The sequence below is a fragment of the Dermochelys coriacea genome, chromosome 6 (genome assembly GCF_009764565.3).
Source record: "Dermochelys coriacea isolate rDerCor1 chromosome 6, rDerCor1.pri.v4, whole genome shotgun sequence".
Classification (NCBI taxonomy): domain Eukaryota; kingdom Metazoa; phylum Chordata; order Testudines; family Dermochelyidae; genus Dermochelys; species Dermochelys coriacea.
Window position 1 is genome coordinate 98,401,110 of NC_050073.1, and position 16,052 is coordinate 98,417,161.

At 40.8% G+C, this 16,052-nt stretch overlaps 1 protein-coding gene across 1 annotated transcript in view; it reads right to left on the reverse strand.

Moving 5' to 3' along the window:
• Positions 1-16,052, reverse strand: part of CATSPERB (cation channel sperm associated auxiliary subunit beta) — a 104,900-nt gene that overhangs the window by 60,153 nt on the left and 28,695 nt on the right. The window contains exons 7-11 of the mRNA XM_038406101.1: positions 13,158-13,250; positions 12,065-12,183; positions 9,206-9,238; positions 8,543-8,609; positions 24-70 (exon numbers count right to left, since the gene is read on the reverse strand). Of these exons, the coding sequence (XP_038262029.1) occupies positions 24-70; positions 8,543-8,609; positions 9,206-9,238; positions 12,065-12,183; positions 13,158-13,250 (359 nt within the window). The remainder of the gene's footprint in view (positions 1-23; positions 71-8,542; positions 8,610-9,205; positions 9,239-12,064; positions 12,184-13,157; positions 13,251-16,052) is intronic.

The window sequence follows — 16,052 nt, forward strand, 5'->3', positions numbered from 1 at the left end:
CCTGGTCTACTGCATTACCATACCTGGCTTAATGTCTTATCTTTGTTGAATGAGAGGCTAATGTAATCCACTAGGGGAAAAAAAAAGGTATTATCTAAAAGTCAAAGTCAGCATGAAATAACTGTAATATAGTTTTATAAAAAGACCAATATGGTTTCATCTTTATGGGACAGATTTCCCAGAATTGGGACCAGTTCTTCAAAACAGCTAAATACTGAACATACTCAGCACTTTTGAAAATAAAAGCTTATATCAGCTCATATTATGTGTGTGTGTGTGTGTGCGCGCGCGCGCGCATGTATATGCATATAAAAAATATATATAAAAAATGTTATACTCCCCACACACCACCAACTCTGTTCCTTATTCAGAAGGGGAACCTGTTCAAGCTGATTTGGGTTTAGGTAGGTTGGAAATGGAACTATTACCTCTGTGGTATGTGCAACATTTCATCCAACTCTATAGAGACCCTTCCTTCAGCTAAGCCTTCATTACACCAAGTGAGAACAGGAAACAGCAAAAAGATCACAAAGCACTGCTAAAAGGCAGTTAGCTACATGGGGAGCAATTTTAGGATAATTGTTTCTTTCATTTCCCTTTGATGAAGAGGTTTGGAGAGGAGGTGGATCTACAAGAAGATATCTTTAGGGTAGAACCTCAGAGTTATGAACACCTCAGGAAAGGAGGTTGTTCGTAAATCTGAAATGTTTGTAACTCTGAACAAAACGTTATGGAGGTTCTTTGACTTAATACAGCTTTGAAACTTTACTATGCAGAAGAAAAATGCTGCGTTTAACCATCTCAATTTAAATGAAACAAGCACAGAACGTTTCCTTACTTTGTCAAATCTTTTTTTATTAAAAAAAGTTTAAGTAGTTTACGTTTATCACAGTACTGTACTGTATTTACTTTTTTGTTGTTGTCTCTGCTGTTGCCTGATTGCATACTTCCGGTTCCAAATGAAGTGAGTGGTTGACCAGTCAGTTTGTAACTCTGGTATTCATAACTGAGGTTCTACTGTATTCTGTTCCATACCTCCCGTTTTAATCCTTTTTCCCCCACTCCCCTCTCTTATGCTAAGTAGTCCACTGAATGAATAAAAGGAGAACCACTGATCTGGGAAATGATAACCAACTGAACAAACAAGTAAGGTAAATGACAAATCTGGTATATGGACAAGCTTACTCTATAGACTGCATTTACACGGAACAGAGTTTGTGAACTGGATTTGTGGAATGCTGATTTCAATCTGCCTGTGTAAAATAGCTACTGTGCACACACATACAAGTACAAATGAAAATTAAGAACATAGAAAATATCCATTGGTGTTAGAAAAACTCTTTTACACCATGTGCTCATACAAAGGATGGGAGATGAGGAGACCTCTTTTCAGAGTAGCAGCCGTGTTAGTCCGTATTCACAAAAAGAAAAGGAGTACTTGTGGCACCTTAGAGACTAACAAATTTATTTGAGCATAAGCTTTCGTGAGCTACAGCTCACTTCATCGGATGCATCCGATGAAGCTTATGCTCTAATAAATTTGTTAGTCTCTAAGGTGCCACAAGTACTCCTTTTCTTTTTCCAATTTAGGTGACTCCCTAGCAATAACCCTTTAAGAAGGTGGGAGTTTAAGAACAGAGTCCACCATTGAAGAAAGAACTGTGTTGCCTATTACCCCATCTGATCTTGCAGCATGATTTAGGGCATAGTGGTTGGAAAACGTTTGCATCAAGGAACATGCTGAAGCCCTGCAGATTTCAGCAATCAATGTCTTTGAGTAGAGCTACAGATGTAGACTGTGACCTCGTAGAGCATGCAGTCACTCTTAGAGGAGGTGTAACCTCAGCTAATCAGTAAAGGCAATAACACATCCAAAGATCCACTTAGAAAGTCTGTGAGTGGAGACAGGTGCTCCCTCAGACCTATTTGCAGTAGAAACAAAGAGTCTAGGGGACCTCCTGAATGGCCTAGTTCTATCCAAGTAAAACGCTAATGTCCTCTTAACATTTAGTGCATTAAAAGCAGACTATTGTGTAGACTGTGGCTGAAGGGAAAAAAAAAAAGAAAGGTGAATAGTTTGGATGATATGAAATTCAGAAGACCCTTTAGGTAAGAACTTTGGATAAGGTCATAAAGATTACTTTGTTCTCCAAGGAAAAGGTAAGGGAGTATCTGCCATTAGAGACACCCCCACCCCAACCTTTAGAGCAGAAGTGATGTCAACCAAGAAGGCAGCCCTTGTAGACAGATATAGCAGCGAGCATGTAGCTAATGGCTCAAAGGGTTGTTTCATGAGACAGTTAAGAACTAGGCTGAAATCCCAAAGCTATGTAGGGGCTCTAATCTGCAGAAAAAGATTGATAAATCCTTTTAGGAATCTCGCTGTGGCTAGATGAGCAAATACTGAGAAACCTTCTACTGGCATATGAAAAGCTGCTATTGCCGCTAAATGAACCTTGATGGAAACTCCTAGGAAGGACTGAATTTTTCAATTCCAATAGGTAATCCAAGATTGAACAGTAGAAAGATGGCACCGCTTACACCACTTCTCTATTTCTGAAGACAAGTATGTCTAATAGATTCTTTTCTGGTATTTAACAGTATCTTTTGTATTTCCAAAGAACATGCGATCTCTAATCCTGAGAGCCCATGGAGGAACCAAGGTTGCAGGACATTCAGATTGGGGTGAAGTGTCTGACCCACATCCTGAGACAACACTCGAGGTTTGATTGGGAGCTGCCATGGAGTGTGAGATATAAATTTGATGAGGTAAGGAAACCAACCTTGTCATGGTCAAGTTGATGGAACTCCTTGCCAGAGGATGTTGTGAAGGCCAAGACTATAACAGGGTTCAAAAAAGAACTAGGTAAATTCATGGAGCGTAGGTCCATCAATGGCTATTAGCCAGGATGGGCAGGGATGGTGTCCCTAGCCTCTGTTTGCCAGAAGCTGGGAATGGGTGACAGGGGATGGATCACTTGATTACCTGTTCTGTTCAATCCCTCTGGGGGACCTGGCATTGGCCACTGTAGAAAGACAGGATACTGGGCTAGATGGTTCTTTGGTCTGACCCAGTATGGCTGTTCTTATGATGCAATCAAAATGACTTTGGCTTGGTCCTGTCTGATCTTGATAATGGCCTTTAAGAGAAATGAAGTTGGAGGATATGCATAGAAAAGACCCTTTGTACATGCAAAGAGGAAAGTGTCTCGTAGAGGTTGGGGATTGAGCCAGGAACAGAATTTCCTGCTCTTTGTGTTGGCTGACATGGCAAGAAGATTGATCTCTGGAAATCCTCAAGCTACAAGTATTTTGTTAAGGACTCGAGAGTCCAGCTCTGTGATGCATGAAAAGGGGGGAGGGTAGCTCCCTTTTATGGACACCCAGCCATCCAGTTAGCTATATAAAAAATCCTCTTAGTACAGTAACTCCTCGCTTAACATTGTAGTTATGTTCCTGAAAAATGCGACTTCAAGCAAAATGATGTTAAGCAAATCCAATTTCCCCATAAGAATTAATGTAAATGGGGGGGTTAGGTTCCAGAGAAATTTTTTTCACCAGACAAAAGACTATATATGTAAAGGGTTTAAAATTTGTTTTTTATTTATATATATATATACACATACACACACACACGATACGTTTTAAACAAACAGTATAATGCTGTACACAGCAATGATGATTGTGAAGCTTGGTTGATGTGGTGAAGTCAGAGGGTGGGATATTTCCCAAGAAATGCCTTAGTGCTGAATGATGAACTAGCACTCGGCTGAGCCCTCAAGGGTTAACGCATTGTTATTAATGTAGCCTCACACTCTACAAGGCGGCAGGAATGGAGGGAGGGGAGACAACATGGCAGACAGACAGAGACACACCCTGTGTGTGAGAGAGAGAGAGAGATGTGCATTGCCCCTTTAAGTATGCTGACCCTACTCTAAGTACATTGCCTTTTTAATTAGATCAGCAAGTTGAGACAGCAGCTGCTGCCAGCAAGCTGCCTCTGTCCTGAGCCCTGTCGTGTCCCCCCACTCTATAGAGATGGGGTAAGCGGGGCACAGGAGCAGGGGGAAGGGGGACACCCTGACATTAGCTCCCTTCTCCCGCCCATCCTGCACACTGAGCAGGAAGCTCCCGGAGCAGCTCCAAGGAAGAGGGCAGGAGCAGCACATGGCAGTGTAGGGAGGGACAGCTGAACTGCCCACAATTGATAGCCTGTGGCGGCTGCCACACAGGGAATTTAGGGGAGCGGGGAGCTGATAGGGAGGCTGCCGGTTCACCCTGGTTCCAAGCCCCCACCACTAGCTCCAACGGGCTGCTCTTCCTGCAATCAGTGGATAAAGCAGGCGGCTGCCAAACAACGTTATAAGGGAGCATTGCGCAACTTTAAATGAGCATGTTCCCTAATTGATCAGCAACGTAACAAAACAATGTTAACCGGGACGACTTTAAGTGAGGAGTTACTGTAGTTGTTCTTTACTTGCTTTACCTGTAAGGGGTTAAAAAGTCTCCCTGCATACGTAAAAGAAAGGGAGTGGGCACCTGACCAAAAAAGGCTAGAACTTTTTAAAACTGGGAAAAAAATGTCCCCTTTGTCTATGTTGTTCTCCCGGAGAGAAGGGAATGCAACTATGGTGTAAGAAGCTTGGGGACAGGTATGAAAAAATCATCTGAATCATATCTAGAAACTACTCACTTGAAACCCCCAGATATGTAAGTAGATCAGGAAATGTCTAGGAAAACACAATTAGGTTTATTTCTTTATGGCTTGTGGACTCCTCAGTGCTAACCCAAAATGCTTTTGTTTCGCTTGTAACCTTTTAGCTGGTCCTCAAGAAGGTCATTCTTGATGCTGAATTTTTGTAAGTGGGTTTTTTATATCTAGCAATAGCCTGAGTTCTCAATGTATTTTCTTTTTGTTTTTAATAAAATTTACCTTTTTTAAGAACAGGATTGGATTTTGTGTCCTAAGAGGTTTGTGCACATTTAATTAGCTGGTGGCAACAGCCGATTTCTTTTGTTTTCTCTCTCAGGTCTTCCCCAGAGGGCGGGTGAAAGGGCTTGACAGTACCCCACAGGAAGGAATTCCCAAGTGCGCCTTCTGGGGTTATCAAACGGGTTTTTGCATCTGGGTGGTGGCAGCATCTAATCATCCAAGGTCAGGGAAAAGCTGTAACCTTGGGAGTTTAATACAAGCCTGGAGTGGCCAGTATTAATTTTTAGAATCCTTGTGGACCCTCACCTTCTACACTCAAAGTGCTAGAGTGGGGAATCAGCCTTGACAAGCTCCCGTATGTAATTTAGGAAGAAATGTCTGCTCAGGTCATTCACCATGGTGTTTTGTATACCCAGGAGGTAAGAAGCCAAGATCACTATCCGATTGGCTATGCACCAGTTCCAAAGCTTTATTGCTTTGGTGCAGAGCGAGGGGAATGCACTCCACCCTGATGATTGATATAATACATGCATTCTATGTTGTCTGTCATGATCTTGATAGACGTGGTTTTGAGTAGGGGAAGAAAATGGAGGAAAGCATTTCTGAACACCCTTAATTCTAATAGATTGATGTGCAAGGGCTTTTCCTGTTGTGAACATTTGCCTTGGACTGTGTGGGATCCTAAATGAGCTGCCCATTCCCAGAGGGAAATGTCCAATGTTAATATGACTATAGGGGGATTCTGGTTTAAAAGGATTCCTCTACAAACTTTGGATGCATTCATCCACCAGGTGACTGACTGTAGGACCTGACTGGGTACAGATACCAGACTGAGTCTGGGTACATTAACAGTCCTGAGACACCAGGATGTAGCATTTTTGTTATCAGCCCTCTTGCATGTGAGAGGGTGGGGGTGTTGGTGGAGTTTGCCAGATGGACTTGGCTGGCTCCAGGAAGGCTTCATTAATTGGCAGTGCCATCTGTGCTCAGGCAGAGCTGTGCAATATGTTCAGGAGCTTGTGATGGGAATCCTGGACATCTTCTGGTGGATTTTACAGGGTGCCAGTGACCCACTTCATCAGGTCCTGGAATGATCTAAAGCTGTCAGCTAATGATAGTGATGGTGGGACAACTATTGACTGACTCATCCAGTGAGGATGAGATGTTTAAGATGGGGGTCACGGCCTTGTCTGCCCCTGCCTCTTGCTCCTCAAAGGTCTCCTCATGCTCAGAATGGGGAAAAGGGATGAATAATACTGGGGAACAAGATCTTCTGTGTTCCCTGTGTGACTGAATTGAGGCCACTTGAAATTGCTGGCAGTACTCTGATCATGGATTACAGTAAGGCCAATGAGGGAGACCTTAAGGCACAGAGGGAGGAATCCAGCGCTGGTCATCTCAACTGTTGGAAGGCAGGGGTCTGGTGTCCTGTCTCTGTTGCATCTGCAATCGGGAATAACTTCTCCTGGAATGATCTGGAGAAAGTTCAGAGTCTGAGTCAGAATGCTCCTCCACAGATTGTATCGAACGTGACAACTCCTCCTCATGAATAGTCGAAGATGTAGGTCTCCCGGAAACATGAGCAGTCAGTGACCCAGCCAATTTCAGTACTGAGAGGCATCCAGAGCTTGCAAGAAGAGGAGACTCAGGCTCATCTGGTACCATAAGGTCTTTCAGCTACCAGAATTCCTGCAGAACAGAACTTGGTACTGGCACCAATGATATTGCAGAGGCCGCTATGCGAGGCACTAATGGCGGCACTAAGGAGGTTGAAGATTCAGTCTCTTGTTAGTAGTAGTCTTTGGTACCAAGCCCTTAACCAAAGAAGTATGGGACTTAGTTGAAGACTTAACATGCTTAATACTCGGAGCTTCACTATCACTCCTCTTGGGGCCTGAGGTCTCTGGGGACCGGATCTTCTTTAATGATGAACCCTCCATTGTTTTGCTCCTCTTATCCCCTTCCTTATACTTGGAGAGGGAAGCTCTAGGTACTGGCAGTGTGGTAATCAGTACTGCACTCAAGGAGAGCATAAGGATGTGGGGCTAAAACCCTCGTCTGTAGAGCCAGTGATGGCTGATGTTCCCACTGGGCCACCAGGACCCCAGGAAGCACTGTGGAGAATAGTTGCCACAGGAAGTAGCTCCCAAGGGAGCCAGAGTGACAGTACCTTGCGGCCCTCTGATTGGCCAATCATCCTATTTAATCCTGGAGAATGCCCCAGGAAATTGTCTGGGCAATACCACAGCTTTTGGACCTGCTACGACTCTGGACCTCACATTGTTTCCTGATCTCCAGACTCCGATTTCAACCTGACTGTGACCCTGACTCTTGCCTGGTATTACCTCTGATCTCCGGTCTCTGATCCTAACTTCACTTTGACACAGATTCTTGCCTAATGAACCCAGCTTTAGCAATTCCTGTGACTCGTGCTCACTGACTACAGTCCCTGACACTTGTGGACTCCAGCCCAGCTGTGACTGCTAGGCCAGACTGCCGAGCCCCGGTCCCTTACAGAGAGTGTTGGAGACCGGGGTTTTGTTGCTGTGTTCCTTTGGAAGCTCTCGATCACGGTGATCTCAATGACAACGGGGCACTGATAGACAGAGGATCCCTGTACAGGGGGTTTTCTGTACTTGGGTCCAAAGCCAGTCTTAAGGCATGCTCCATTATTAATAATCTCTACTTAATTTCCCTGTTTTTATGGCATCTTCCCTTAAAAGAAAAGCAGATTTTACACTTGCTGGGAATGTGAGACTCTCTCAAACAATGAATCCAGTGGGAATGCCTGTCACTAACAGGGATTGCTTGTCGACAAGAGGGGCCTCTTACATCCCAGGGAGCCCAGCATCACCAAGAGAAGAAAAAGTTGTTCAAACCCCTCAATAGGGGAAAAAGAAAAAACAAAAGTGTGTGTGCGTGCACACACGTGTACATATTTTAAGAAAAGAAAAAGAAAAAAAGGATTCCAACATTCCAACTATCAGGTACTAAACCTACTACGATTCAGAATTAACTATAAAGCTAAAACACTAATAAAAGTGTGTGTGGGGGGGAAACAGGTACACATTAAACAGGCACATACTAGGCTCCATCTCTGGATGCAGGTGGTTGAGAAGGAACTGAGGATGGTTTGCCCATGCAGCCTTATATAGCCTTTGTATGTGGCACAAGGATGTGTGAGCACATGCAGGGGCAGAACAGGCACTGTTACCAAAAATCTCCCATCAAAGGTGCAGACACACATGTGCACCTAAAGTGGAGTATCCACAGGGACACCACTCAAAGAAGAACCACAACATTTCTGTTTTTTTAGCATTTTTCATGGGTGCGTAAGTTGTGGGAGAATGGTTGGGGGATCAGCCCCTAAACTAAAGATACTTTATAGTTAAGGCTGGGATTTTCAGAAGATCCTAAGGGAGGAGTTTGGTGCCCAAATGCCATGAAAATTCAGTGGGATATGGGTGCCTAACTCCCTTTGGCTCCTGTGAAAACCCCAGGTTAAGTTATTATTCCGAACACAACTCAGTTCCTAACTAAGCTTTACTATTTTTTCCTTTTCTCCCTCCATTTCATAGATTTAAAAATTTTCACATCTGAATTTCTCACCTTCATAGCTCTCTTTGTTAGCTAGACATTGCACATTATACCATACATTTGCTCTGAAATAATCATCCTATGAGAAACAGAGGGAAATACATAATTAAAATAATTGCATCCCTTTGTGATATAATTTTTCTGTACATAAATAATGGCTTAGTTTGCATTAAAGAATCCTGCAAAGACACTGGAGGGTGCAAGGAGGGTTGGGCTTGATCAATAATGTAGATAAGAATAAATACAGGTTGATGGAAAAAGAGGAGTTGGAGAATACAGCCACTTCCTGAATCTCCAAGTCAGGAATAAGCAAGGCCTGAACATAAAGCTGTTGGAGGTGTAATTTTTCAAACAACATGTGAAACCAAAGTCTTGATAAGTGGTAGTTATTAAAAGATCCCATGATAATGCTACTCAGTGTCCACAGCCAAGTTCAAATACGAGAAAGTAAATTGTGCATGCCTACAATTCCCTCTGCTGTATTATTCTTAGTAGGCTGGCCTAACTTAAAATGATTTTGTGAACTGTTAGGCAATTGTGGTGTTCTAACCCAGAAATTAAAAATATTTCAGTGTTTTTTAAAAAATATTAATTCATTGGAGTAAAAGTGATCTTATACTGTGAACACAGAAAACAAACAGAAAATTAAGAAGACTACTTTTCCAAGATTCTCACCCTTTCAAAGCCACAGAAGCTCGGTTTGGTGAACTAGGGAAAAAAAGCAAAAAATTAATAATACTAGTATGGGATCATGTAATTAAGATCATTACAATACATGTGCACCAGGGGATGAAATTAAGGTTGCACACACAGCCTTAATTTAGGTATTTACTAAAATGTTGAATGCTTGACTTTGCAACCTTAATATTCTTTTAGCATTTTTTTGTATGTAATATACATATTAATATAATCAGTAGGGGAGGGCATTTCTTGGCTATTCATGAACAATAATATTAAGCATATTCAAATTCTCCACCCAGTCATTAACAATCAACAAATGCTTTTCCTGTCAGTTATTATTAAATATGTTCATGATTAACAGAAATGACAGATGGGTCTGAGCTCCAGAGTTCAGATCCCAATTTGGTTTTGAATTTCCTCAAGTTGTTGGGACATTTGAATCCAGGGTTTTGATTTAGACCTCTCTCCAATATAAACTGATTGAAAATCATTGGCTATCCAGTCTGCAATAAATTGTAGAAACATGTACATTACAAATTATTTAAAAGTTAATAGGATTTGTTTTGACAACTTGTAATTAGGAGTTTTTAATTTTATAAATATTTCATTTACAGATCAGTCTAATTTTATTCTCATAGCTTCATTTTATAAGTATATAGAAGTACATGGAGCCAAATTCTGTTTGCAGCTACACTCACACAAAAATCTCTATATATTTGCTCAGGTGTAAATAAGGGCAAAATTTGGCTAGTGACACGTATTTTGAGCTTTAAACAAGATAAATTAGTAATTTACTAACTTACATCAGGCCAAATCCTTAAATCTTAATCCATAAATCCTTACTCAGACAAAATTACCATTTAGTGAGTGGGTGTGACCCTCAGAACCCGCAATGCCTACTGACAAAGGGTTCGCTGCTCTGTAACAGTAACTCCTGTCAAGCCTGATGCACTCACTACACCTAACACACTGCTTCCATGGTATTTATCCATAAAGAGTGTTGTTTAAGGAATTAAATAAAAGCCAGTGACACACTTGTCATTAATATCATTGTGAAATGTATGTACTGACACTGTATAAGGAGTTATGTATACATACTGAAAATATATTGTAAAGTCTGTAACAAGGCAGAGCTAACAAATGGATTTTCTGCCAGACAAAGCATGCCTATTCACCTATCCCTGTCTCTGATGTAAATTAAGCATGGTGAGGCAAACACATTTGGTGAAGCTACATATACATTCCAAATCAGCAGAGACCTGTGAAGTCAACAGGAAAGGAGCACCCAGGAAAATGAACAATGGAGAAGTATTTTATCTGGGGATGCACTTCAAAAGAATACACTTCAAAGGTTTACGGGACTACCTCTGGGGGAAAGGGACAACAACTTTTTATCCATCCACTGAGGGAGCAAAAAGGACAGCACATTTTGCATTCATAAAAAGTGGATCCCAGCCATGCTGGATGGTGGCGTTGGGAAATTGTTTTAGGTGAAAACCTACTTCAGACAAGGATTTGAGCCTGTTAAAGTTAAGTTTAGACTCTAAGAAGCATCTTATACTTCTGTTTCCAATATTCTTACTCTCTACTCATTTGAATCTTTGAATCTCTGTTCTTTGTGAATAAACAGTCTTGTTTTTATTATAAATACATCTCAGTGGTGTGTTATTAAGCAAAGTGTCAGGTGAATCAAACAAGCTGATGTGTACTGTATATAGTTCCCTTTGGTGACAGCGAACCTGGTAATTTCTGTAAGTGTCCAGTGATGGGGCTGAACACTGCAAGGGTTGATTTTAGAGGGACTGAGGAGCTGGAGTCTAACTTTTGTTACCTGCAAGGCAAAGTAAGGGCTGGTAGAGCTCTAAGGAGACTGTTTGAGTAGCTAACAGACTGGTGGTGTTAGGGAGCAGACAAGCACAAGCACGTCTCTCTCGCTGAGGCAGGGGTGGGGGGTAACAAGGTGACTCTCAGTCCTGGGCACCCTGAGAAAGTGTCACAGTGTGGAGTTAAAAACAGATTTCAGAATTTGGTCCACGGTAAGCAGTTAGGGACATAATGAAATAAGTTGCTTATAGAGAATATACGTGTGTGACTAAAAGGATTGATCCTGCAAGTAAGGATTAATATCTTTCACTTCAGTGGAATTATTCACATGCTTAAAGTTAAGCATGTGCTTAAGTGCTTGGCTGGATGAAGACCAGAAGGTTCAGCATCTTGCAGCATCAAGTTCTAAGTGATCAACCAACCTTCCACTTACTACTAGCGCTGATCAAACGAACGGTACTTGTGGCACAGCCAATGATTTGCGAAGGAGGATCCAATCCTTTTGCTGTGGTGGCAAAGCAACTCTGGTCAACCCATCCATATGTGGGTTTCAGAACATATAAGTTGGCAAGTCCATTGAAAACCCTGGCTTCAGACTAATAGAGTAAAGGAACTTCTTGTATGGATAGTTTAAATTAGATGACCCAAAAGAACTCTTCTGGTGTTAACGTTTATTAATCTAATAAACAGTTAAAAGGAGCATGACTAAATGTTCTACATTTCTCACAAAACATTTTTACAATAAGATTACTCAACAAATTAACTGTTATGCTATGGGACAGTTGTATTTCCTTATTCTGAATTTTAACAAATCCTGCATCTTCCTTTATTCCTAATTTCCTAATCTTATGTTAAAAGGCTGAGAAAAATATAATCCCGCTAGTCATACAAGTTAAAATCTTCCTTACCTATATTTCCATGAGGACTTCTCCATAAATAACTGTTCACAATTGTGCAAACTTTTATTTGTCTTAAACTTTGCAAATATGGCTTAAAAAGTTACTTAAATTTATAAGAAAACTCACATACATTTAAAATCCTTCCAGATGGATAGCGTAGATCTTGACTGATAAAAAGGCCCAATGTAGTGAGGATTATTAAATGATTATTCGTTAAGATTATATTCACAAGTGAAAGGCCAGCACAGTCTTATGGAAGAGAAAAAACAGCATTATGAATAATCACTGCTTCGTTTGCTTTGTGCATTCACACCTGTCATGACCATAGTCTAAACGCAAGCCAAAGAATCACTTAGCCATTCAGAACATTTGTGGGTATCATTACAAGTGCTTTGGTTACTTTCTGGATTCAGCATATAAAATAATGAGACATTTTTACAAATCAGGTTTTAGAATTTAACACTAATGCTATTTAGCTGGCCAGCCTGAACCTGAAAATAAGACCAAAAGGATAGGTAATGTGGAATTAGGGTTGTGTTTTTGCTGCTTCAGAATAGCTTCCAAAAAACACATCTTTCTTCCCATAGGAATTGAGGATTCCTTTTGCCTTGCAGATTATAGCACAGACTCTTTAAGAGTTTCCTAGTTCAGCTCAGCACTCACCCAGTACTTCAGTACTTCTCATCTTACAAAGGACTGGGAGATGGCCCTTTCTAGAGCACACTTTCCACTCCAGTTAGCCAGGAGGGACAACCGTGGCAACTTTGTAATGTCCTTTTCTTCTCTCTTACAGGGTTCAAAGCATTACCTGTGATACTGACCTTTTCTCTTGTCTGGTTTGAGAATGTAGTCAAGAAAGGAACCAAGACTGTTTCAAACTAGGTTCTACCACTTGCCACTGATCTAAGCAGGCCTTCCTTCTCTATGCATGCCTGCTATATATTTATAAATTTTTGTTTTATTATTATTTCTTAAGTTTTTTAGTTTTATTATCGACAATTACATACACATGGTGGTATATTCTGATGTAATTCACAATGATCTCTACTGACCTCAAGGGGAGCAAATGTGGGTTGAAATGGGTTAGGACATCCCACCAGCGTGGTTCTGTCAACAAGTCTAAGTGCGGACTTGAGTCTCTCACATGACAGTGTAATGAATGTACCACCCAAGCAACCAAGAATGCTGCGCTTATTAAATTATTAAGAACAAGAAGGAATTACCATCGTCTAGGAGACTACACAGGCTGTCCGTCATATTGAACCACTCTGTATCTCGAGATATAAATCCAGAATTGGTAACTCCTAAATAAATTCCTACCAAAAATAAATAAATAAATATCAAGATTGATGTACCAATAAAAAGAAAACGGACAATCTAAAAACAGATTTTTCACAGTTAATGTCAGACTTGTTTTGTAAAACTATCTTCTGATACTTCTGACAATCATATGAGGCCAAATCCTATACTCTTCACTGCAGGCTTGGAAATGCTGTCTTCTATTGATCACTTCAATACAGAAACTTCTCTGTAACTTTTGAGTGAATGAGAACTGAGTAAGGACTCCGGGATCTGGCTACAGATATCAAAGGTGTTTGAAACTCCATTGTCTTTGGTTTTGAACTACTTTTCAGAGCTTTTAACTTGAATTTTGGGTCTAAAACCCCAAAATCAAAAATAAAGTTCAGTTGAAACTGCCAAGTTTTACCTGTTTTCATACTGTGATTGGGAAACCACAGTGTTAGAAGGCTTATTCCTTCACCCACTTACTTCCCTGATCCTTCTCACATGAACAGAGAGGAACAATACCCGAAGTCCAAAGGTGCAAACAATTCGATGTTTATTGGGGTGAACTTCCAGCAAGCATGATTCCAGTTTCCTTCCTTAGTGTCCCCCTTCCCAGCTCTGACACCACAGAGCCTTACATCTGTGTCCCTGTTCCCATTCCTGCCCTTAGCCAAACATGATTCCAATTTCCCCACCCCCATTCCTTGTTCCTATTTCCCCCTTTAGCAAAACATGATTCCAATTTCCTCACTCCCATTCCCTGTTCCCATTCCCCCCCCCCACCCACTCACTTCCTGACTGACTGCAGACTATACAGTAAAACTTGAGTTCTGCTTAGCTATACCTTAACCAATCATTTTCCTGAAATTTAACTAACCAATCCTAACATATTGTAACATGATTATGTAATCAATTATATCCCACCACCTTAATTAGTTTACACCCAGCAAAATTAATTACACAGCAGACAGGAACAATCACAGAACCAGATAGAGATTATACAGACAAATTTCAGAGTAGCAGCCGTGTTAGTCTGTATTCGCAAAAAGAAAAAAAAAAAAAAAAAAAGAGTACTTGTGGCACCTTAGAGACTAACAAATTTCCGATGAAGTGAGCTGTAGCTCACGAAAGCTTATGCTCAAATAAATTTGTTAGTCTCTAAGGTGCCACAAGTCCTCCTTTTCTTTTTGCGTATACAGACAAACAACAGCAAAGTGGGAACAAAACAAAACAATACAGAAGTGAGGATTTCACATCCCAGCTATTGATAAGTGAGTTCTTGCCAGACAGGATGCTATCAAGCTAAGTTTTCTTTTACATTTTCTAGGCACTTCCCTTTCTCTGGAGGCGATAGGCATTATCAGGACAGGATTGTATTCCTAACGGCCCAATAGCACCTTATTTCAGTGTGACTAGTTTGGAATGTGAGGATGTGACCAGTCCCTTCCCAGCTTATGGCTGCCTCTGCTGCTTAGCCAAAGGCCTTAGCCTAAGAACAGGGCCTCAGACTGTCACAGTAGGAGAAGGACCTTACACTGGCAGACAGTGACTTTGATTCTTTTATACCTCTATAACTAGCCAAGTGATAAAAATACACCTAAGTTCTTAGAGTATAGGCCTTTACAGACAGGCCTGAATATCTATATCCTAACACACAGTAAAGTTCAGATCTTGACTTTCCAAGTCAATCAGTACCACATAGTTTTGATATGAAACCAAAAAATGAGACCCACATTTTATTTTGAAACTGAGAATAGAACTCATTTTAAGGATTTGCAGACTTTTTAGGAACACAGACTGAGCTGTAAATTATTATTCATTAAATGCTGTCTGTGCTCAATGCACCTGACCAGATGAAGGTCCAGATTTCTTCCCTGATTTTAACTAAGCACAGCCTGCTTTTGAGGGTTATTGCTGAAAGGTTCAGGAAGGATTTCAATGGAATGAGAGTAGTCATTTAGCACAAAGATGAAAAGGGAAGAAGGAAGCATGTATCTAACAAGAGTGAAAGATGTACACATTGAGTTTGTCATGAATTACTGAAGTGCCTGGTCCCTCAAAAGCCAGTTTTACCATTCACTTTTATGGGATCAGGTTTTTCCTCCACTGAGTTTGACCACTGTCAGTGTTTGTAATGAAAGCTTGGAACAGCTACAATAGATATTTCAATGGGAATTCCTATCAGGTGTCTCAGTCTGTATTTCAAGCACTGATGTTATGATTTCATTGAAATTAGTGACTGAGAAACTGCAAAAAGGTTCAGATAGTGTTTTTGTTACCCCAAACTCTGAAAACTAATTTGTAAATCTTAAGAAAACAGTCTTTATTGGAGTTCCAGTAGATCATCTGGCTCTGAAATGCTGTGACCTTAATGATTGTGGTCATGAGATTTCCAATTCCTGTCCTGGCCAAAAAGCAGGAAGTGCAGAGGAGTATGGAAAGTTTTTAAAAGAAAAAAAATGCAAAGAAATTGTAGATTTGGTTTAATTTTAATTTCAGGAGTTGTTTCAGGCTTTGCTACCTCATGCAATAAAAAGTTATTTACCCTACAATAACTGACTCTTCAAGATGTGTTGTCTATATATTCCACTTTTTGAACACATGCACCAACTGCACTCTAGATGGATTATTTTGACCAGCATTATCTGTTGCGGGTCTATGCCCTATATATCCTTATGCCAGGAAGAGTGGTGTTGCACCAACCACCCCTCAGATTCTTTGCCCTGTGAAATCTTGATGTTAACAGACTCTATAGCACCGAGTATAGGGGAGAGGTTGAGGCAGATTGTGGAATGTATTTAATCTAATCTATATATAGGGACATGTATTGA